The 22,718-nt window shown below is 38.7% G+C and overlaps 3 protein-coding genes across 3 annotated transcripts; 1 reads left to right on the forward strand and 2 right to left on the reverse strand.

The window, feature by feature from the left end:
- The first annotated feature begins 2,214 nt into the window (after positions 1-2,214).
- On the forward strand, positions 2,215-6,465 carry LOC143355232 (phenoloxidase 1-like). The gene is made up of 9 exons (XM_076789886.1): positions 2,215-2,480; positions 2,724-2,916; positions 3,179-3,402; positions 3,509-3,711; positions 3,823-4,240; positions 4,395-4,523; positions 4,642-4,966; positions 5,400-5,632; positions 5,784-6,465. Exons 1-9 carry the CDS (start codon positions 2,370-2,372, stop codon positions 6,027-6,029), a joined length of 2,082 nt encoding a protein of 693 aa, XP_076646001.1. The 5' UTR covers positions 2,215-2,369; the 3' UTR covers positions 6,030-6,465.
- Positions 6,466-6,540: 75 nt separating this feature from the next.
- LOC143354862 (uncharacterized) lies at positions 6,541-10,229 on the reverse strand. The gene is made up of 12 exons (XM_076789238.1): positions 10,207-10,229; positions 10,095-10,146; positions 9,442-9,591; positions 8,784-8,973; positions 8,511-8,665; positions 8,086-8,367; positions 7,745-7,934; positions 7,220-7,552; positions 7,140-7,162; positions 6,789-6,857; positions 6,726-6,728; positions 6,541-6,633 (listed from the first exon to the last, which is right to left on the reverse strand). Exons 1-12 carry the CDS (start codon positions 10,227-10,229, stop codon positions 6,541-6,543), a joined length of 1,563 nt encoding a protein of 520 aa, XP_076645353.1.
- A 386-nt stretch (positions 10,230-10,615) lies between these two features.
- On the reverse strand, positions 10,616-22,718 carry LOC143355235 (sodium- and chloride-dependent GABA transporter 1). Its single transcript, XM_076789891.1, has 11 exons — positions 22,222-22,718; positions 19,097-19,402; positions 18,648-18,782; positions 18,166-18,294; positions 17,866-18,007; positions 17,011-17,382; positions 15,431-15,647; positions 14,972-15,124; positions 14,590-14,793; positions 13,905-14,075; positions 10,616-13,778 (listed from the first exon to the last, which is right to left on the reverse strand). Exons 2-11 carry the CDS (start codon positions 19,395-19,397, stop codon positions 13,641-13,643), a joined length of 1,962 nt encoding a protein of 653 aa, XP_076646006.1. The 5' UTR covers positions 19,398-19,402; positions 22,222-22,718; the 3' UTR covers positions 10,616-13,640.

Genomic DNA, 22,718 nt, shown 5'->3' on the forward strand with positions numbered 1-22,718 from the left:
CAATTTTCCCGGTCTGGCGACAATGCTGCGAGCAAGGCGGAGGGGCTGCGGGGCCATAAGGATTTCGACGTATTCAGAGTTTATTACTGTTTGACGTATTAGACGTATTCAGAGTTGACAAGGTGGTGTTCAGGGATTTTGGCGGGGCAGGTGGAAGAAGTGACGGCTCCGTCTGTCCCTACTTTCCGCGCTTCTGTATAAGGCAGGCCTGAGCACCAGTGACGCCAGATGAGGTGAGGGAGCACGGATCGAGAGGAAAAAGTTACCCTCACTCTGCCAGTACTTGAGTATGCATGACAGGGACGAATGCGTCACGCGACCGGGCTGTGGAGGAAGCATGGGACAATAACGCGGTAGAAGAGGAAGTTAGGGTGGGGGAACAAGCTTTGATCTGGCGACTCTGCTGAGCACGTTTGTCACAATTGAGATATACCTTTCCCCACCGTAATGGCCACTGTCCCTTTGCAGCAAGCACCGTTTTCGCGGAGAAAGTAGCTACGAAGGTACATACGGTGGGGCAACGAGTACTCGAGGCACCAGCGAACGCTGGTTCGCCGAAACAACAAAGAGATATTGGTGGGGGTAGCAAGCGTTGCCCAAGGGTCATTTAAGCTAGCTCGGCGTGGGCCAAAAATTCTTAAATGCTTTCTTCGTTTACCGTGACCCACCTTCAGCAGCTCTTTTCAATTATCAATCCAAACACAAAGCTCCTGTTACGGAATACGTGTACATTCAACGAAGGCGGTCAATTGTTATTTTTGGGTTTCTAATTGGAATGTGCTTCGCGACCTTTGAAAGTTCTTCTTCTCAAAATGTATAGTTTTCACTTAAAATTGGTTCTTCTCCGATCGGAACTCCCTCCAGGATCCTTACGGGCGGGGCCCATGAGTGGGTGTTGCGTCTCCGCGGAACCCGAAGAGCGTTCCGCTATTGGTCGTTGCGTTCACGTTTCAGTATCTTCAAGTTAGATTTAAGTTAAACCCAAATTAGATTTAAGCTGGCTTTGGATTTATTGAACTTTTTCGTGTGTGTCACGAACGGAGGGCTAGGCAGGTTATGCGCATTATTATGTCGATATTATTATTATTATTATTATTATTATTATGTGGACCGAGCGAAGCTCGGGAAACCCCATCTGACAGCTCCAGGGATGGGGACACCCTGCGGGTCTTATAGAGTAGGCAGTGGGGGTGGCTAACTCCTCCCCCCGGGTAGTATGATAGCTGGTAGGTGTCCTGTTGAGTACTCGCATGATCCAAGCACCTCCTCTTTAGCTTTGGTGGGCGTGAGTTTTTAGTGGGTAGTCTTCGTGGACTCTTTTCGAGGATAGTCCCACATAACCCCGACTTCCCCCAGGGAGTCGTGGTATGCGTAATGCATCTTCCCACGGAAAAAGGAAAGGTTATGCGTGACCGATTGTGTGTGTTTGCGCGATTTGTCCTGGATGAGGCTACGTCTGTTTCACCAACGGGTGCCATGTGCGGAAAGGGATGGAGAATTATTTTAGCCTCATCACTTATTCAAATAAATTGATACACTTCGAGCGGCAAAGCTATGTCGTCGTGGAATACCAACTACTGGAGTTCCGAAGGGACGTGAATTGAAAATAAGATAAATTCTAGTATAGCAAATATAAGGTAATGCCTACCCCTATCACAAAATCTTCCCCCTTTAATTTAAGCTAAAGAATGAACAAGTATCAAACAGAATATTCTTGAAACAAAAGTGAAAACAATTTAATCAGTCCTATTAAATAGTAGAAGTTTAAGAACACTTTAAATTCCGTACAGTTTAGAACTTGCTACTTTCTCATTGTTCTTTCGGGAACAAATGTATAAGATAAACTATTTAATTTTATTTATGTTACATGTCAGTGCACATCATTTTGTCAGACATGCGACGTATAATTTTCCATCAAACATTGCAGGTGTTTAAACAAACGAATAGATTAGTAATTCGGAAAACAATATCATGGCCCATATAATATAAATATGTATTCTTTCAGTATAATTATCTGTGTTTAATGTGAATCCGTTTCCTTTGAAAACAGGAAATATGAAGAACGGATTCAGTGGATGAAATATCAGTTAATCAACTTCTGTTTTGATTAATTTAATCCATCATGACGGATTTTGCGGTTCACGGCGAGACCACTTTTTCCTGGAACATTATCCTATAAAGGATACATTGTATTTACTTTTTTTGCAAATCGCATTAGGTCGCGTCGGTGTACGCATATTTCTTTTCTCTCGTTATATTTCATTAGCTGTGTTACGAAGATCGTACAACTATCAAAACTGACTTGTTACTTGTGCGTGATTGTTACGTAGCTTCTCTTTTCTCATTTGTTTAAAATATAAACCATTAAGATGGCAAACGATAAATCGGGGATTTTGTATCTGTTCGATCGACCTGCTGAACCGGTCTATGTACCCAAGGGGGAGAAGAAGGTCGCTTTCAACATACCAAAAGATTATTTGGTATGTACTCTTATGTGTTCTTTTTTTATTTCTTATTTCATTCATTTCTATATAATAATAGCAGAATATCAAGTGCACGGTACAATAAATATTGATAATAGTCACTTACAGTTTGAATAGTACATATAATGGTTGTGGGATAGTGAAATATTACAGAATAGTATTTGGAAACAAAAAAATTGTGTTTATAATGGAATTAACCTGTCTGTGGTGTAATAATGTGTTGTTGCGTTTGTTTTTTAGTCCGACCGATACCGTCCTGTAGCGACCCAAATATTCAATCGTTTCTCCGATGAAACCGAGTCTAAACTTCAAGTGAAACAAATCACACTTCCGGATCTTAAATTTCCTATGCAATTGGGTCGGCGTGAGCCGTTTTCAATATTCATTCCCTCGCATCGAAAATATGCAGGACGGCTCATCGATATTTTCATGGGTACGTATTGTAGTATTCTGTGCAGATTATTTACACTAATTTTACACATTACAAGAATGCGAATTTTTACGGAAAGTAAACATTGTCTGCATCAATTGCAAGAAATCAGTGGTTAGTTCTGTGATAAATGCATAAAACCCGTGAAAATTAACGGGACTGTTTAATTTACTACATACTTGTGTATACAAGTATTTTTCATCAGTTTCAATAAAAATATTTACATTCCGTTCTATCTAACCAGTTTTAATGTTATATTTTACAGGCATGAGGACATACGATGACTTGCTATCTGTAGCAGTTTATTGTCGCGATCGTGTGAACCCGTATATGTTTATTTATGCTCTCTCTGTGGCAATATTACATCGTCCTGATACAAAGGATCTACCAATACCACCATTGACCGAAGTATTTCCGAATAAATTCGTTGATGGTGGAATATTTACTAGGGCCCAGGAGGAAGCTAATCTTGTGCCTCCAGGATCAAGGGTACGAGGCTATGCTACGAGAAAATAAATAAATGAACATTTTGATGCTCTTTACGCTCAGATGTCAAGAGATCTCGTTAAAGTTGAAATGTTTTCGTTGAATGCAGATCCCAATAGAGATTCCTCGAGATTTCAGTGCCTCAGATCTTGACGAAGAGCATCGCGTTGCGTACTGGAGAGAGGACATTGGCATCAATCTGCATCATTGGCATTGGCATTTGGTTTATCCATTCGAAGGGGACATTAAAATCGTTGGGAAAGATCGCCGAGGTGAACTTTTTTACTACATGCATCAACAAATCCAAGCACGGTACGTTTATATTAAACTGTATACAAAATACAAGACAGAACGAAGCGCACAAAGTGCTAACGATCGGTTTAATATCGGATGCCAAATTCAGCTCGTCTGTTGCACTTCTAGGTACAACTGCGAGCGTCTGTGCAATCGGCTTGGACGCGTGAAACGCTTTCTTAATTGGCGCGAGCCGATTCCTGAAGCTTATTTCCCAAAACTGGACTCCATTATATCCAGTCGTACGTGGCCTGCTCGCCACAGTGGAGCCGTTCTTAAAGACGTTAATCGACCTGTGGATCAATTGAATGTCGACATCCAGGATCTAGAAAGATGGCGAGATCGCATATACGAAGCCATTCACACTGGATCCGTGACCAGCCCAAGTGGCGAACGAGTACCACTAACTGAAAAAACCGGCATCGACGTATTGGGGAATATCATGGAAGCCAGCATCTTGTCCCCTAATCCGAACTTGTATGGCGATCTTCATAACATGGGCCATGTTCTTATCGGTTATTGCCATGACCCGGATCATCGTTACTTGGTAAATATTTAGAGATCGTCGTTTGGAACGCGTGTATACGTGTATCTAATAAATATTCTTCATTTTAATGACTTTAATCATTTTTAAAGTCCGGTTTAGCAATATCGAAAAATTAAATTGAAATTTAATGGATTCGTTTTTGCGTTACTCTTAGGAGCCTTTCGGTGTGATGAGTGACCAAGCCACTGACATGAGGGATCCAATGTTCTACAGATGGCATGCTTTTGTCGATGACGTTTTCCAAGAGTATAAAAGCACTCTGCCGCCGTACACTGTTGAACAGGTTAGCATACCTGTACTTAATGTGTACACATAAGTACACACATAGAGTTTTAATAAAGAATATGTGTCAAGAAAATAAAAGAATATTAATGTTATGAATATATTTTCCGTGGTTATAGTTGGATTATTCTGGAGTCGAAATAGAAGATATTAGGTTGACGTCAAATCAACAGCGCAACGTTTTAAGCACCTTCTGGACTCAGAGCGTGGTAGATCTGTCTCGTGGACTTGATTTCACTCCTCGGGGGGCAGTACTCGTCAAATTTACTCACCTGAACCATGCCGACTTCACATACACGATTGTTGTTAACAATCGCAACAGAACACCGAAACTGGGAACAGTACGGATCTTCATTGGCCCCAAAGAAGATGAACGTGGACTACCCTTCACTTATAGACATCAGAAGAATTTAATGATCGAACTCGACAAGTTCACTGTGCACCGTATGTTATCCTCTTCAAAAATTTAATTGTTTTACATAGGATGTTCCATTTGAAATGAAACACGCAATCTTCTATTAAATTCTACACCATTCGACATAGAAAAATAATGTCCCAAGGGAAACTTAATTCGTTTCCATAAGGGCGTCTGATAATAGTCGTAAATTGACTGCGAACTTTTATGCAGAATACCAATTCACACTTTTGTCACACACTTATTTTTTTTTTTTCTTAATAATTTTAACAAGTTGATATACAAAACGACTTTTCATACAGTTTTAATTGCCTGCTTCTCGATTCGCCGAAAATTAGCAAAATGACGAATACTTGAGTTGCATATCCTGAACTTTCATTTTTGACCGGGTAATTTTTTCAATGATAAAGCCGTATGATTTTGCGCGGAATATTTTTAATTTTGTCGTCCGTTGTATTACAGTGCAACCAGGACAAAACACGATTCAGCGTAAGTCAACGGAGTCATCGGTGACTATTCCCTTCGAAAGAACATTCCGTAATTTAGAAGAGAACAGACCAGTTGGTGCCGAGTCTTTGGATGCTTTCAATTTCTGTGGATGCGGCTGGCCACAGCATATGTTAATACCTAAAGGAACCAAAGCAGGCTATCCTACGGATCTTTTCATTATGGTGTCAGATTATGATATCGATGCTGTGAGTATATCTTGTATAATCATTAGCCGCGCTTCGCACCTCAGAAAATTGAATCTTTCATAAGTGCAGCGATATCTTTCGTAAATATTGAAGCGTCGCTTATTTCGCGTACAGTAACTGTTTCTTTTTTCTTTTTTCTTTTTACATTCAGGTGGAACAAGGCGAATCGTCTAGTTGTTCGGATGCAGTCAGTTACTGTGGCTTGAGAGACAAAAAGTATCCCGATACACGTCCTATGGGCTATCCGTTCGATCGTCAGCCTCGAGCAGGTATAGAAACGCTGCCTCAATTCCTCACTGGAAATATGGCGATCACGGAAGTAGTTATTAGATTTACGGACAACATTGTGCCTAGAACCAGGTCTGGAAGTTTTGGAAATTCATTGTCGTTTGTTTAATAACGTGGTTTCGCTAATAGCGCGCCCTGATCGGTTATTTTTAGAAAGGTTTTTTTGCAATATTACTTGTTACATGTGTGAGTCGTTAATACGTTACATAGTAATTATATCATTTAATCGTATATTGTTTGTCTAAAACGTGTCGTATTTTAACAAATATTTTGGACGAAAATTATGAACAATATTGTACATTCATTCGACAATTATTTTAGCGTTTCAATATCAATAGTGAACTCATTGTCAGCTGTAGAACACGTTGACAACTATACTCCACGTTAGAGTAGAAATCGTCAAAACTGATTTATTTCAATTTTATCTGGATAACCCTCGTTTCGACTTTTAATAGTTTGTAGTTTATGTTGTAGGAAATATTTCGAGCAAGATGCATGAAAAATACAAAAAAAAAAAGATGTAATTAATAAAATATTATAATAGACATTGAATGTGTTTTTAATTATACAGTGGACCCAAAAAGTGTTTGAACACTAAATTTCGGATTCTCGAGAGGTTGTCAATATTTTGTTAAAAAAGTATAATAGGAAATTGTGTCGCTGGGGATTGCAACAAGGAACATTATATTTGGATGTAACATAAATTCGTTCGGCTGTGAATATAAAAGAGGCCACTTGCGGTCAGAAATTACACAATCCAGTAATTATGGAACATAATCCTGTATCCTCTTAACTCCCGACATACATGCTAAAAAAATATACGCTCATATAATGGATGTCTAGTAATAACAATGTGTAAAAGACTTACATTTTGAATTCTTAAAAGCAAAACGTTGGCACTGGTGATTATGAACACGGCGTACCAGGCGAAAAATAGCTGAAACGAATAAGTAATCCAATGAAGCGTGCACAATATTTAGGGCAGAGTTGCACAACATGCCTATTAGCGGTCAAGGACGCCCGCCGATGCCCATGGGCACAACTGCGGGCAAGTGACTCAGCGTCGAGTGGGGGTAGGCCGTGGCACAGTCGTAGCCAGCCACGTAGTTGTGACAATGCGTGTGACAAATACATGCAGCCTTGCCCGCAAGGGCGTGGCTTCGTGCCCGCCGTTCTGTCTATGCTGCGGGCAAGAAAATCGCAGCCCGTACGGGCAGACGCTCAACAGCTCTGGTTTAAGGACTACAAACTATAGCAAAATTGTGTAGAAGATGCGGTGGAATGGATGTAGAAAAATACAGAAGAAAGATGCTGGACGGTAGTGTGTCAATTTCTTGTGCATGACTATGCCGTTTTTACCATAGTACAGAATAAATAAAACTAAGTAAGACCTGTTGTTATATGTGGTATTGCCCTCCATTGGTGTAGCAGGTGGATAATATGGTCGTCGCTCGCTCCATGGTTTCGGGACTTGGTCTGGAACGTCCACAGGTTGATAACTCAGTTGCATTGTAGTTTCTGCTTCCATTGGAATGCATGGTGCGCTGTACCGACGTATGGGAGCATAATTTTGTATAGGTGTCAACGGTTGGCCGCTGTTGCATAGATACGAGAGTTTGTGAGTAGTACAACCTGCAATTGACAAGCAAATTTTCACATGTTAGCCAGAATGGCCGTAGCCGGCCATGCGTGTGACAAATACATGCAACCTTGCCCGCAGGGGCGTGGCTTCGTGCCCGCCGTTCCGTGTATGCCCCGGGCAAGAAAATCGCTGCCCGTACGGGCACACGCTGAACAGTTCTGATGTACCCTGATCTTATATACCTTCCAAAGCTATAGCTGGACAAATAAGATTATCTTCAGGACGAATTTCTGATTCTGTCGGTATGCACTTCCACGTAAAATCATGCTTTTGGGTAGTTACATCCTGCATAGGTCCTCTACCTAGCATCTGCCTACTGCACGGTGTTATCGCCGGATCTGGCTTCATACACCAGTTTCCTAAGAAACTCATCTGAAAGAAGTTATTGAAGTAGTATTATCTCATCTGAAGGGGAACAGTCCAGGGTAATAATATTTCTCGATCAAAACGCTTTGTAACAGTTGCCTTCTGAGAACGGACATTCCACATGCAACAATTGAATATTTTTATTCATTTTTCTTACTCGATGTATCGTGTCGTGCGATAAAGGACAGGACGGGAACAGAACATTTTCGGGATGTCGAATAGGATTTTGCTTGTCGCCTTCGGAACCATAATAGCTGAGACGGTAAGTAGTATTATTGTCAGAACAACACCCTGCATTTAATAAGTTATCGGTTTCTGGGTTTATGATCGGCGATCGTCTTTTCTCTGAATGCGGCCAAAAGCTCAATCTATGAGTTGTACAGCCCTCCATGGGGTTCACAGGAGGCGTATACTTTCTTTCAGGGCCCCATGATCTTTCCTATGAGACGCAGCGAAATTATAATGCGACGGGAGCGTACATGTTGTACATGTCAATTATCAATAAATTTTGTAATATTTAAAAATCGTTCAAACGGTTACAAAGTTGTAGAATGGTATATTTGTAGTGGTAATTGAAATTACTGGTAGTGGGGCTTCATTTGGCCAGTAACTAAGCTTGTACGTTGTACAGTCTTCTATTGGAATATCCGATTTAACGTATTTCCTTATAGGAGCATACGATATTGCGGGGAGCTGGCAACCCGATTGATAGTAGCTTAGGTTGTATGTTGTATTATCTAAATGAAAAAAAGATGTTTCAACAGATTTATAGAATTCAAAATTTAGTGTTCAAATACTTGTGGAATTTGGACGGATTATGTCGGAAGTGTACTATCTCATTTCGTGTGTTCTTACCGGACAATGCTTCTGGATAGGGATACAGGTTCGGTTGAGGCCTGATCGGTGCGTCTGGTTGTATAGATTTCCACGAATAGTCGTGCTTCTGAGTAGTCACATCCTGAATTGGACCTCTGCCGAGCCATTGTTTCTCACATGGCCGGATGGAGGGGTCCGGTTTCATACACCAATTGCCCAGATAACTAGCCTAGAACAACATTAGGTGAAGCGAGTTTGAATTGCCGGTAACCATTTTTCGTGTTTCTAAAGCCACCACGAATTGTTGATCGTTGAACTGTACGACCTGTTAACGTGAGTTCCTCGATTACTATTAGTGGACAGATCAAAAACTTTGTTTTTATTCGAATGTTCAAATAATTTTTAGATTCTTTTTGTGTCAGTCACATTTTATACCCGGTAAGGTTAGTGTTCAACCGCGAAAACCACGAACAAATATAGCCGGCTTGTAAGACAAAAAGTGACGTCGAATCAAATTAAAATGATTAAATTTCGTGTCCTTCCAAAAACATTTTTACGTGCCCTCCTAATTTCAAGATATAATATTCTTATTTTTAAATATGAACTCTTAAAGTGCATTAAAAAAGTATGTACATTCGAAAAGTATATTGTGTCATTAAGAACATTAGAAAATGATTATCAGCAGATAGAAACTCACATTGTAAGTTGTTTCGTCCGCTATTTCGCCATCGCCAGAAACTAAACTATTTCGTGGTAAAACTGGTTCCGTGGTAGCTTGGGCAGATTCCCAGTAGGACAGCCGATATGTCGTCTCATTTTCCATAGGTATATTCGATTTCCAGTAATACTAATTGCGAGAAAGTTGGTGTATATTAGAAGAGAAAAGAATGTCTATTACGAATAAACAAACAGTACAAATTTGTGGAAAGAAATTCGCCATGCTAAAGGGGTGAAAACAGCCCTCCAATGTTGGGGCTGAAAAGTTTATTTTACAGAATATATCTGTGGCCACTAAAATGAAATGAAACGAAAATATTAAAGTGGAATTTATGCTTCCTTTAATGATGAGCTTTGGGTAGAAAAATTTGGTCGGCATATAAAAAAATATGTACATAGAAATTCGTTTTTGAAACATATAAATAAGCTATTTTGCGTAAAGTGCTGGAAAGATATAGCTTACATAATTAATATTAATTTGAATGTATTATTATACTGCATAGTAGGCATAGCAGAAATATAGTTTGTAGTCGTTCGCAGGATTTAAATAACAAACGTATCAAATTGTTTTTATAGACACGGAAAAAAAGTATTTTATATTACAGGATGACTGATCGACGTGATTTAACTTACTCGAATCGGCTGCATCGAGTCAGGAACCGAATTCGTTAGCATACGCTTTTGCCTACAATGCGTACTAAAATCAAATGTGTGTATTAATTGTCCAAAGAAAATAGGAACTTACGGTTCGGGAGTACAAATCTGCATTTTTACACCAATTTTTCACAAAACTAAAATGATATGAAATGAAAATATACAAGTAAGGTTTCTTTTAACCTAACTAATTACAGGAAATGTAAATGTTTACGTCACGAACAATTAATAAAACTGTCGTGACTATAACTAGCTGTTTGAACCCGTTTATTATATTAGGCTCAGTTCAGACTGGTTCATATCTATTGCTGTCAGTGACTAATTAATTTCAAACTGGATCTGTAAAAGATGATTACCACACAGTTGCTACAAACGCATTCACATTTCTCCAAATATGAAGTATAATTACACGCATAAATTTACAGATTCTAAAAATTGTTATTAACCATTTTATTCGAGGCATATATTCGTCGTAGTGCAAAGTACAATGAAAGTAAATATAAGCATAAGACAATAAATATTTTATTAATACACAAATTTACAATCTATAGATCGATTTCTGAAACGGGAAGTAAAATTAAAATCTCAGTTCCGTATAGGAGGTTGTATTGCAATTAACACATTCGCTGTCGCTGATTGAATTCACACATTTTGTCTGTGAAGGACGATTTCTTAGAAGCTTGATTTTTTAAAACAAATTTTATCATTTTTAACCCTAGCGTATTATTTTACGGAAAATGAGAAAACCATCGCCAGCGAATGCGTTAAAATAAACCGGAAGGTTTCGTAATCATCATCAAAACTTTTACTACACGTTATAATACACTAACATAAGACGCGTGACAGATACGACAACGATATTATTGGTAGTAAAAAAACATTAATCTTATCTGGTAAGAGGCTTCGCTGTAAGACAATTTTATTGATTACAAATTAATATTCAGTGCTACGAGCTAACATTATTTTCAAACATTTGTTTCTCCAAATTCTAGGTGATAAAGTAATTTCAATAGAAAAGTTTACAAAGATACCGAATTCGCATTTCTCCGCAGATAATATATTCCGACTACTATGAACAGCATAATCAACATAGTTTTGGGAAACTAATTCCTTCGGTTGCTACAGGTTGGGTGAAATTTCCTTGTATCTCAACTGTCGACAGTATTCTCGCGAATTCACAGCACTTACGACCCTTACCCTATTCCTGGAAGAGATTGTGCCGTAACAATGCAATAATAAAATATAAACGAACATCGTATAAAGCTTTCAAACATTTCTTAATATCGTACAACATCAACAACTGTTTCCAAAACTCCGCAAATAGTTACGTATCAGTCGTGTGTATAAGATTCAATTTTAAACGAAATCCTCGACTATATTAGGCCCGTGTTTCAACAGTCGCCTCGGAATGTAAACTAACTATTCTGAGGAAATGAATGCAAATATGTTGTATGAACATGTAAACGAGTCTAGGCTAAGAGACTCAATTACTGTAGAGGCACCAACTAACGTTGTACCCCCACAATAATTGGTACCCCCACAGTAATCGAGTCCCTTATGCGGCTAAATTTGAAACGATGAATAGTAATTACTATATTTCGATGAAATTTAAACAGTAGAACCTTAATTGTACAAACCAAAACAAGAATCATGAGACTTCGTCTAATAGAACAATTAGTTAATTCTAGAGTCAATCTTTATTGATTTGTACAATAAATAGTGTTGCATATGCTTCGCCTTAGATGACCTATATGACAATCCACTATTTCTTTTTTTTTTTTTTCTTTCAAAGTGCGAACGTTTGTGTAAACTTAAATTTTTGTAGGCCATTTTATACAAGAATTATAAAAAATAAACCGCACTAATGATAAGTTTTATTTTTAAATGCCTGTTAAGGCTGCCGTTTTATTGATAATTACGCGTTTGCATACGCGAGAAATCCATAAATCTCAAATCAGAAAGAAAATAGTAGATCACTCTTTATCGATACACGTAACAGTACAAAACTCGATAGAAAGTGTACGCAGCTATTTTTATAATTTTCACTTTTTGATTAAATCTCGAACAACAGGATTTTTATCGAGGCACACATTTTTCTTTTTATTTCAACGCATCTCGTACGAAGGTTCAAAAATACTTGGAACGTGTCTCCGAACTTTATGGAAAACAAGTACTATCCGAGAATGAAATTAGTTGTAAACTCGTCCATTGAGGAATGCACGCGTAGGTGATGAAATACGATTTTTCTACTTTAGCTTGATACTCTCTATCTTTTGATTTGTATAATGTAGAATGAATGTTAGTTCGAAGTGTTAGGCGTGTTTTTTTTTAACAGTATCAGTCATTTTTTCCAGCTTGGTGTGTCTCGCATTTAAAAAAATGGAACCGATCCATTCTACTTCGTTATACCATCCAGCGAAACACAGTTTTCATATACTGGAACTAAATACAAGATATAGAATAAATAAATAAAATTTCATTTTCAACTGAAAGTCTTGGAACTTAGATTCGTTTATTTAGAAAGTTATTGTGCTATTAATTTGTAGAGCGACGCCGTAAAATAGGCTTCGCAACCTTATCAATTTCAACTTCTATCGGTGTTTTCATATTTTTCGAACATTCTTTATAGTTCGTCGACTATTAAAATTGAAAAACTTTAATAAACATCAGCTAAAAGCTACGGTATTTGAGAAAAATGTTTTCCTGGGTCCCTTCGGGATATCCTAAGGCGATCAGTTCGTCTCCAACTACTAAAGTAGAAAAACGTTTCAACTTGAAAAGGAGAATATGAATAATATCTTGTAAATATATTTTCTTTCCTCTCGGTGCTATTTGTTGCAAGAACTTGTGTTCCCTTAGGTTAAACCAGCGAAGCTACCAACTAAACTATGTTGTCTTTTAATAATCCCTTGTACACGCATCGCAAACTGCATCGCGATGGAAAAATAGACCTCTTCTAGCGTTTTAGACCGCTGTCGTAGTATCTATACAAGTTCCGCGTAGTCGACTATCTACTCGCCTCTGCTTTCACCCATCTTATATTTTTCTAGTTGCAAACGTGTCTCGCATCGTACCGATTTATTTAATAATTAGACGAACGAGGCCGGTCTTGTGCTTTAATTAACAATCAATTATCAATCTACGTGTCAACAGTAGTTTTATCTCGTTGCGATTCTCCTCGCATGCTTTTTAAATAATATACAGGCTTTTCTCTCTAAATTCTACTATTTTTCAAATCTTACCTACAGACTGAATTCAGCCTTTAATACGTTACTTTACATTGTGTTTGAAAACGTGTTAAAATATTTAGGAACGGGCAAAGGTTTCAGAGCTGTTTTATACAATGGTCTGAATTTTGTAAATAGGAATAATCGCTCCTGATTATTTTATTTTATTTTTTTTTTTTTGTGTTAGGACAATCATATCGATTTGCTATCCTCCGGCCTCGTGTCTTAAAACCCTTTAAAAATACTACGCTTACGGTAATTACAACCTATTTAGGAATAATGGAGTTATTTGCGCCGATCATGTTTGACTTAGGAAACTGCTGTTTTTGGTGATTAAGCCAGCACTGCTTTCGGACATCGGTATCACTGGGGACTTCTCGCCCTTCGGTAGCTTCGGATGCAATTTTATGTTCGGTGTCAGCCCTTTCTTGAGATTCTGAAAACGATCGATGTCGAATGTCGAAAGTACAAAATATCGTACACTGTAGTACTATCCCCGTCAGAAAATCGTGAATGTAATTGTTGAACGAATTATTTTGGCATACGTTAAATATGATATTACCTCATAAATTGATCCTGGATTCACGATGACATAATAGATGGCGTATCCTGGTATCCAGATCATGGAGGATATACTAAGAAGTACACCCACCCAATTAGCCCACGCTGGATATTCATAATCGCTTCCGTATTTAAAGGGTTTGTCTTGAACGCCTAGGAATACGAAGATAAACTGTAACATACAAATCAAATGAAAACTGTAAGAAACTGCACATCTCAAAAATTACGACTAATGAGGATTACACGTTAAACTAAAAAGTAGTTGCAGCTTATTTTCGGATCGTATCACAAGTTCTATAATTTTTATAGAACTACGTAAGTGAGAGGACAGAAATTAAAGAAATGAATTGATTATTTTGATGACAAGTGATGCCTATAATAAAAAGTGTGCGAACTGTATAAGTGTGTTGAAATTCGTTAATATTTGAATTGTTGTAACTTTTATACCATTGACGCTGTTTTAATAAAGATGCGGCTGTCAGAGCGCGATATTATTACTATTAGTATATACGCACTTCCAGAAAATTATTTAAATTATTATTTGTTTTATTTGAAAACCTGTATCGCTCATATCTTGAGAACGGATCGAGATATCGAGATGGGACAAAATGCATTGGAAAAAGCATCGGCTCTGCCACTTTCTGTGTATATTAACGATCATAATTTTTTGCGAATTTCATACTTACGGCCATGATCACTGGCGCCAGCACTACCCAGCAAATATACCAAAATTCGTTCAGTCGTATGCCCATCATTTGATGAATGCAATCGCAAAACCTCTTCGCCCCGAAGATCCACGATATCGCGATCGTTTGGAAGAAACAGACCCATAGAATCGACATACCACTTGCCGAGTAGAAATCCATTAATTGAAATATGTACACTCCTCCCTGGAACAAGATCGATAGTGTAATCATTTTTCTGCAAAAAAAAGTGTACAATTTTCTCCTGTCGAGTTTTCTGTGTTCATTATCGTTCAGGTGAGAAGCTGTGTTATCTTTTAGATTGAAAGCGTATATCGAAACGCGTTGCTGCGTATTGCTGCCACTAATTCAAAAGAACACTCACGTTGGTGACCATCGGAATCCCCATAGCGAACATAATGATGCAGATGGCAACGGTGAACTTCCTTCTGTGGGGTCGAAGGAGGTCAGGCCAGTTATCGACGACACCGGCGACAAACGATTCGACGATGCAGAATTCGCTGTCGATCCCAAGTATCTGTAGAGAATAGGACCGCGATTATTTTCCCGCCCTAGCGAAAACGCTCGTTCCACCATTTTCAACCCTTGTTCTCAAATAACAGAATCGAATCGATGTGTAAATCAATTTTCGTTTTCTATGTTCCACGGAAAAGCAATGGAGACATTGCGAACAACGTTTCTCGTTAGCAGATAATGAAATAGAAGATAGTCGAAATCGGCGATTAGCGAGATTGTTGCGTGGATGAAATTGTATAATAATATCTGATCACAGAAGAAACGGGGCTGTACACTCCTCCCCGTTCGAGTGTTAATTATTCCTTACGAGCAGCATGACGAAGAAGATTATGGCCCACATAGTAGCACCGGGAAGCTTCACGACGACCTCCGGATACGTGAGGAAGGCAAGACCCGGACCGCTTTTCACCACTTCGGACACTTCTGTACCCTGTTCGGACGCGATGTGACCCAATATGGAGAACGTCAGGCAACCAGCCAGAAGACAAGTCAAGGTGTTCACAATACAAGTGATTAGTGCATCTCTGGAAGACAAAACTCACACTTTCAAAGACTTCGTTTCGGTTAGCGTTGTTTAAAAAGAACTGGTCACACACCCCAAAAACCCTCGACAATAAACAAAGGGTAACCGGACATTCCACGTGAAGCCGATCGCAGTTTTTGAAATTGTTTAAAAGATTTTTACGAGAACCACCTTCGCAAAATAATTTATATCTCGGTCATTACTAAAGATAGAAACATTTTCTTTGGTTTAATCATCATCGCAAAAGACCGTTCTTTTAAAATAATTTTTCAGTTTACACGCAAGCGTAATTTTTCACATTGCAGATTTTGATGGTGATGACTTAACCCCCCCCCCCCCGTCCCCCTATTTTCACGTGGACTCAAACATATCTCAATTTCAACGAAATCTGAGACATAGTACAAGAAAGCGATCCACCTCGCATGAAATGACCCTAACGTTAATGATCCTCCTACGTGCCTCTAACCTTCGGAGTCCGAACTAGGTAACACTAGTTTGATGCTTTGATTGCAAGGGAACTTTCGAGAATTTTTTGAAGGAAAAGTACTCGGTATTTCAATTTGAAACTAGACAAAACAGCGTTACTAATTATTCGAATTCAGCTGCAATGCTTCGGGATAATAAACTGAGTGAAAATGCAAACAGAAAGAGAAAACGATTCCGACAAACCGTCAAACTATGAAGAACCCTTAAGAGCTCATGCCTAAGTAACTAACAAAACCAAATTCTCTGTGAATGGGTTAATGGACTTTTTTTTTTAAACGAGTACCTTATGTAAGAATACAGTGTACATTTTATAGTAATTTTTGTGCTGCAAAATCTTAAAAAGTGCCTGTGTAACAGTAAATATATAAATGAGTCTGTTAATTTACATATGACACAAATTACATATTTATTTAGTAGATAAACCAAGGATTTGTTCTTAACAAAATTCTACGTTTTAATTTTGTGAAAAATCAATTCTTTTGAAAGCCTTTCGTTTATTTACTAGATAATATCATTGTATCAAGCAATAGAACACTGTTTAATCTTTCGAGTGGTAACGATGACAATAAATATTGCCATAAAAATGTTCTGAAAGCTTGGAGGTGATTAAACCTTCCACTAAATCAGTGTTTAATTTCCGTACATTATGAGAAAACAAATATTTTTATATTAATATTTTCTGTATACATATATGACAAGTTTTATTATCGCATTTACTTTTATCGTCAATGGAAATATTTTCCACGTTAAAAGTATGAACAATTACAATGACAGACGGAAGATCCGTTTGATCGAATAATATTTGCCAGAGCGGTAGTAAAAACGTGAGCGAGGTGTTGCTACGATAACGAAATGTATGCGAATCTGGAGAAGCTTACTTATAGCAATTGTGGTGGAACTTATTGTACGATCCCAAAGTTGGCAGGGCTCCGGTACCGATACTGTAAGCGAAGAATATTTGCGTGGCACCGTCGATCCATGGACCGACTGTAAGCAACTCCTTCCATCTGGGCGTGATGTAGTATAGTAATCCGTCTTTGGCGCCGTCCAATGTCACCGCTCTTCCCAAAAGAATGAAAAGCACCACGTACGGGAACAAGGCTGAAAACCAGATGATCTTACCGCTCTGATGCAGACCACGCCAGATGACAAAGTAAACGAGCAGCCAGCCGAGAATCAGACAACCGAACAGCTCCCATTGTATCCCACCGATCGTTTCGATACCGGAGCTGATCCCAAGTACTCGTCGTCTAAAATTCCCAAGTTCACGAATTAATAATAATTCATTAATTCACGAATTATCGACGAATTCCATGACTACCGACGATCGATTACGTTCACGTCCGGCTCTCAAGCAACCACCGCACAGTGGGCTGGAATCCTGTTTTTTTATTTGTGGCCAAAATTATTTTATCGTTACTTCAGAAGTCAAGGTTATAGTATAGTGGAGAGTTGAATTCCTCTCGACATCCTCGACTTTGGTCTTCAACGTGATGTCTCTCAATTATCGAAAATGGCTAATACGTTGGACTTTGAAGCTTTGATGGGTTGATCGGTTGACATGAAGACAAATTTTTTCGAAATAAGGAATTTCAATTGTCGCCATGAAAAACGGGTTTTCAGTCCACTGTGCATCCCAAGGCATTCTGTTCTGAATTACAAATGTTCCTTCTAAATTCTAATTTTCTAAGTTATTTTCCAAGTTATCTTTTAAGTTAGAGGCTCTAACTTACTCCCAATATTCTTCGACTGGTGTTGTATGATGCAAAGTGGCATTGATCGTCGAGTTTGTATTGTTTGAACTAATATTGATATTATACAAATGGTCAGAAACGTTCGAAGCATCGTAACAATCCTTGGTATTCCACCAATTGCCTAGAAAATCATGGGGAAGTATTGTTTGTTATACGAGTAGAATCTAATTCAAGTATACGTATGAAAATATAGTTTCTCGTGACAATGCTTAATTTATCTTTTGAATTTGCTGTAGGTACAGCTTCTACTCGTTGTTCGTTCATAATTGTTATACTAACCACAACCATTCCAAGGTACTACAGGCGTATTCGCGATGGTGCTTATAAGGTAGAAGAGTGACCAAGCGATTATGATACAGTAATACACGTCCAGGAAGAATACAATCGTCATTGTGGCGTATCCAACACCTGGAAAACATTATGAATGCCAAACTATTGTTACACCATTAATATACATATTTGAGCAATTTAATATTAGTGACTCAGAGTCACGCATTTGTTCTCTTTTTGCCGGAATATTAAATTATCATATCCTTTTTACTCTACTTTTTCTTACTTTTTTCACTTTTTTGTCCGAAATTTGTAAATAATTTTCTTGCACATTACCAAGTAGATTTCAAGCATATCAAAAAGAAAATTCAAGTCGTTTGGTCCAATTTTTAAGAAGTTACTCTTTTCTAAGGGGTGACCGAATAATTTTGTGCGCCACACTAATTGTGCGTTAATAACACAATTGTTTCTATCCAAATAAACATATATACCTTGCAACAAGGGGCATAGTTGTTCCATAAGGGTCATCCCTCCAGCGCCAAGGTATTGGCCAATGGCGACTTCCTGGAAGAATATGGGGATCCCGCAAAACACCATGGCGATGCCGTACGTGATAAGGAACGCTCCTGCAATCAACATTTCGCGCGCATTCACAGAGGAGACATCAGAGTTGCACTGATGAATATGCAGGTACTGATCAAGTATGCATCGAGCGAACAGTTACAGTTTTAATTAGTCGACAGGAAACACGATACAAATGCAGGATTAGCGGTGTATTCGTCGTATCGAAAGTGAATTACCCTCGCATGGATTAACTTATGGAGGCGCTACGGGGTCCCTTAAATACATGTCTAATTTTACATCGCTCCATTTGTACGCAGGAATGGTTACCAGAATGCTGGTCAATATTCAGAGACGTTCGAACAAGGGCCAGACTTACCGCCACCATTTTTGTAGCACAGATAAGGGAAACGCCAAACATTGCCCAGACCCACGGAGAGGCTGATGCAAGAAAAGAGGAAATCAAGCTTGTTGCCCCAACCTCCTCGTTCAGTGTCTTCTTCTCGGTTCCCCAATTCCGTCACCTTGCCCTGCGCGAAGGAAACTGTCGTCTTGGGATCAGCCCGGGAAGATTCCTTTCCCTTCTCCGACGCCACCGACTTGGCTTTAAACTCTATGAACGTCTGATCAGAATCCACTTGATCCCTCTCCTCCCCCCAATAGTACATTTTCTCGGCCATCCTTCCTGAAATCACAAATTAGTCATCTGTCGGTTAACCCTTCGGGGACGACTCAGTTAATAACGATTAAGGTAGTTGTTCCAGTAGTCTGTCACTTAAATGGTCTAGGTGCACGTGTATACGAGTTTGATAGTAAATTTCTCTCATTTTTAAACAATTTATTTTCGGGAAAGTTGACTACTCGGTGGAGGCCGAAATAACGCAATTTTTAATATCGAGACGTTACCGTATTCTGTTAATTAATACTTCTGAAATATCCTCCCTAGTTTCATTTGTAAATTCGTAGAATTGCTGGATTCATAGCACCGGAAGTGCAGCAGTATCGTGCAGCAGTAACAGATACCTAATTAAAACTTTAAACGCGTTTTTCTCCCAATGAAATTTTGAAACTGATGCCAGGAATGTTTGAAAGTATAACGCACACCTATTTCTGTATTTCCTTGTTTAAAAAAGCTAATATTTCTTAATGTTATTTTGTCGGAAAATATATAAAATATAATTAAAATAGATACAGCATGAACAAGGAGTATTTGTTTGAACGTATAACGAGGTATTGTTTTGTACAGGATGTATTTTATGTAAAGCGTGCCTATGAAGATTAAAATTGCTGAACGAGTAGAAGCATTTCTTGCATCCCTCTGCAATGGAAACGTGACCTTAGAAAATTGCTTCGGTGTCCTAATTCAGGATAATCGATTATAATCGCGACGGTTACGTAAAGCTGTCTTCTAGAAGGAAAATTATCTCGAAAAGCAGTAGACACGCGCTACACTAATGACATGTACCAATCTTAAAGTTCCGTAATGTCCTTGCTATACAGCTTTTACTGAAATAGAATAATTGCACAAATTGATTCGCAAGATATTCTGCATGCAAAATGTCTTTAAGCGCTGACATTGAAACATTATGTGACGTGCACTTGAAAATTCGTCAATAAAGACTGCACTGACCAGCACGTATCAACTATTGCGAAATTTGAAGCAATAATTTTCGAACAACGATATTAGGCTCATAAGAGTTCAATTTAAAATGCATTTTATATTTTCTGAAAAAATTGGAAAAAAATGTTTCGATTACTGTGTAATCAAAAAGGAATAAGTTGCGAATCCACTTAACTTTTTGCATATAGAATAAACACCCTTATTAATTAGGCTTAATGCCACTGGATGATTTACATTGAAAGAACTTTTAAAATGGAATTTATATTTCATAAATTTTCTGTATTTTGTATTTTGTGGAATAAATGTGTTTCAACTTTGTAATGAATTACTTTCGAGTGAGAGACGTGAAAACTTATTGCGCAGTTGTCAGGATACTGAAGACGATGTACAATGCAGATCCCTCTGTATCGCATTGTTGAAAGTAAAATCGATAAATAATAAACGGGCAACGTGAAATGCATTTCCCCGCTTCGTTTCCATAGGACTGTGCAAAATACGTAAGAAACGCCGAGTTTCATACTGATTCATTGGCAACGGATTCTTATAAAATTAAAATTATTATTTTATTAAAAATTGTCTGGATTAATTGCAAGACACAGGAGATGCATAGACATTTACTCCTTTTCTTAATGATCTGAAAGAATTGAAAATAATGTGACAGCAATTTTAAATTTAAATTCATTTTCATCATAGATGCATAAAATCCAATCTACAGATTATACTAAATTCTATGCCATTTCACTATATTTCATTTCGTGTTTCAGTATCAAACCATCTAATAATATCTTTTTTATTCCACATGAAAAATTGAAAAAATGTGTTGCTTTGGCAAAATAAATGCATCGTGCATGAATTTCTTAGAGATTGCATATGCACGAATACGGAGGTACTTTTTTTTATTCCGAGTGAGGATCAAGTAATTTTTTTCAACGAGCCGCATAAACGAAATCTCGCGAGCAGCACAATCGCAGTCAACCTCAATGGTTTCTTTTAGGTCAAGTCGGAGGAACCGTCGACTTCTTCCGCGATAATTTCAGTGTATCATTTCTACCCACACGGACGCAATCCAGTGACACGCGGAACCAGTTTCGTTTTCAATGACAAGTTGCCCGCCATGCAAATTCGGCCCTAACCCACGCAGACCGTTATACTTATTATCGTTGGAACCGATTCAACGGATAGGGTGGAGGGTTGCACGTGTCGATGTTACTAGCCTACTCGTGTGCGTGGACATCTCCGCATCCACCTGTCCATGTGTGCTTCTCCGTCGTGCACTATTGTGTACGATCTCGTACACGTACACGTGTCAGTGCACGCGCGTGCGTCTGTCGCTGTGTACAAACTCTCGGTAAGTGTGCGCGCTACGGATGCTGAACGCAAAATCAATAACAAGGTTTCTGTCCTCTCGCGTTTCGGCACACACGTGGACGGTCGTTTAATCGCGAAAATGGCCGAATCTCTCACATGCAAACCGACTTGTAAACAACCAGAGTCAGAAAAATTTTTCAAAATTGCAAAATTGCATTTTCTACCGCTGCACAAATGTTGTGTTGGACCTCGAAGTGCATCAGACGGTTCGAGCGGAGATTCACAGAAATATTATGCGTATTTTATACGAATTTTAGTTATTATATTTTATTTTATTGTATTTTAGTAGTTGCATAAATATTGTATATATCGATTTTATTTACCTTCCCTTTTCTGTCCGTTTCGTACATTTTATCTTGGTTTTGTAATTACACACTAAACAATTTCGAAACAATGGTATTCCGTTTTCGTTTTAAATTTGCAAATCGGTTCGTGGAGTTCAAAGATCGTTTTTCCCGGAAGTCGACTTTCGCGTAATTTCTAGACCGGATACAGGACAAATGATATCGACGTACCTCGGTATGCGACTCCGTCGGCTGGCCTCGGGATCGACGTTGATCTATCAGCGGAAACTGTTGCTACGTAGCTTGCGATTTTCGTTTGCTTCGAGATATTTACATCGTTCGGATGTTGCAACGTCTTACCGGGGGATGATTCCCACGGTAAAAAATAATCTCTTCACGCCCGTTCCTCGAGCTGCTCGTCACCTATCACCGAGTCTCAGCCACCCCTCGGCGAAGTCGAGATGTCGAAGAAGCGAAGAATCACCAAGATTGGTCACCAAACGAACAAATTGCGCTTGCGGCTTCGACGAATGTTTATTGCGCGTCGGTTCGAAAGCGTGCCTCGTGTCGATCTACCCCACAAGGGATGTGGTTACAGAATAATGCTCGGTTTCAAGATGGGGAATGTTTCCCCTTTCGAACGCATGCGCGAGGAAGAACCACCCCTCCAACAGCGAGTACATGACTTTCGTCCTGGGGATGGAAAATCCTCGGAACTTTTTTTTTCG

Source organism: Halictus rubicundus, chromosome 6 (assembly GCF_050948215.1).
Source record: "Halictus rubicundus isolate RS-2024b chromosome 6, iyHalRubi1_principal, whole genome shotgun sequence".
Taxonomy (NCBI): domain Eukaryota; kingdom Metazoa; phylum Arthropoda; class Insecta; order Hymenoptera; family Halictidae; genus Halictus; species Halictus rubicundus.

What these genes read in the sequence shown, in the direction of transcription:
- LOC143355232 (XM_076789886.1), top strand. Translation starts at nt 2,370, where the DNA reads ATGGCAAACGATAAATCGGGGATTTTGTATCTGTTCGATCGACCTGCT. An exon ending in ACCCGGATCATCGTTACTTG is followed by an intron (nt 4,241 to 4,394) that starts GTAAATATTTAG and finishes CGTTACTCTTAG; the next exon opens with GAGCCTTTCGGTGTGATGAG. An exon ending in CGCCGTACACTGTTGAACAG is followed by an intron (nt 4,524 to 4,641) that starts GTTAGCATACCT and finishes CCGTGGTTATAG; the next exon opens with TTGGATTATTCTGGAGTCGA.
- LOC143354862 (XM_076789238.1), bottom strand. Translation starts at nt 10,229, where the DNA reads ATGCAGATTTGTACTCCCGAACC. An exon ending in CGGACGAAACAACTTACAAT is followed by an intron (nt 8,974 to 9,441) that starts GTGAGTTTCTAT and finishes ATGTTGTTCTAG; the next exon opens with GCTAGTTATCTGGGCAATTG. An exon ending in CTATCCAGAAGCATTGTCCG is followed by an intron (nt 8,666 to 8,783) that starts GTAAGAACACAC and finishes TTTTTCATTTAG; the next exon opens with ATAATACAACATACAACCTA.
- LOC143355235 (XM_076789891.1), bottom strand. Translation starts at nt 19,397, where the DNA reads ATGGCCGAGAAAATGTACTATTGGGGGGAGGAGAGGGATCAAGTGGAT. An exon ending in ACTATGCCCCTTGTTGCAAG is followed by an intron (nt 18,295 to 18,647) that starts GTATATATGTTT and finishes AATGTTTTCCAG; the next exon opens with GTGTTGGATACGCCACAATG. An exon ending in GGATTCCGATGGTCACCAAC is followed by an intron (nt 14,794 to 14,971) that starts GTGAGTGTTCTT and finishes ATCTTGTTCCAG; the next exon opens with GGAGGAGTGTACATATTTCA.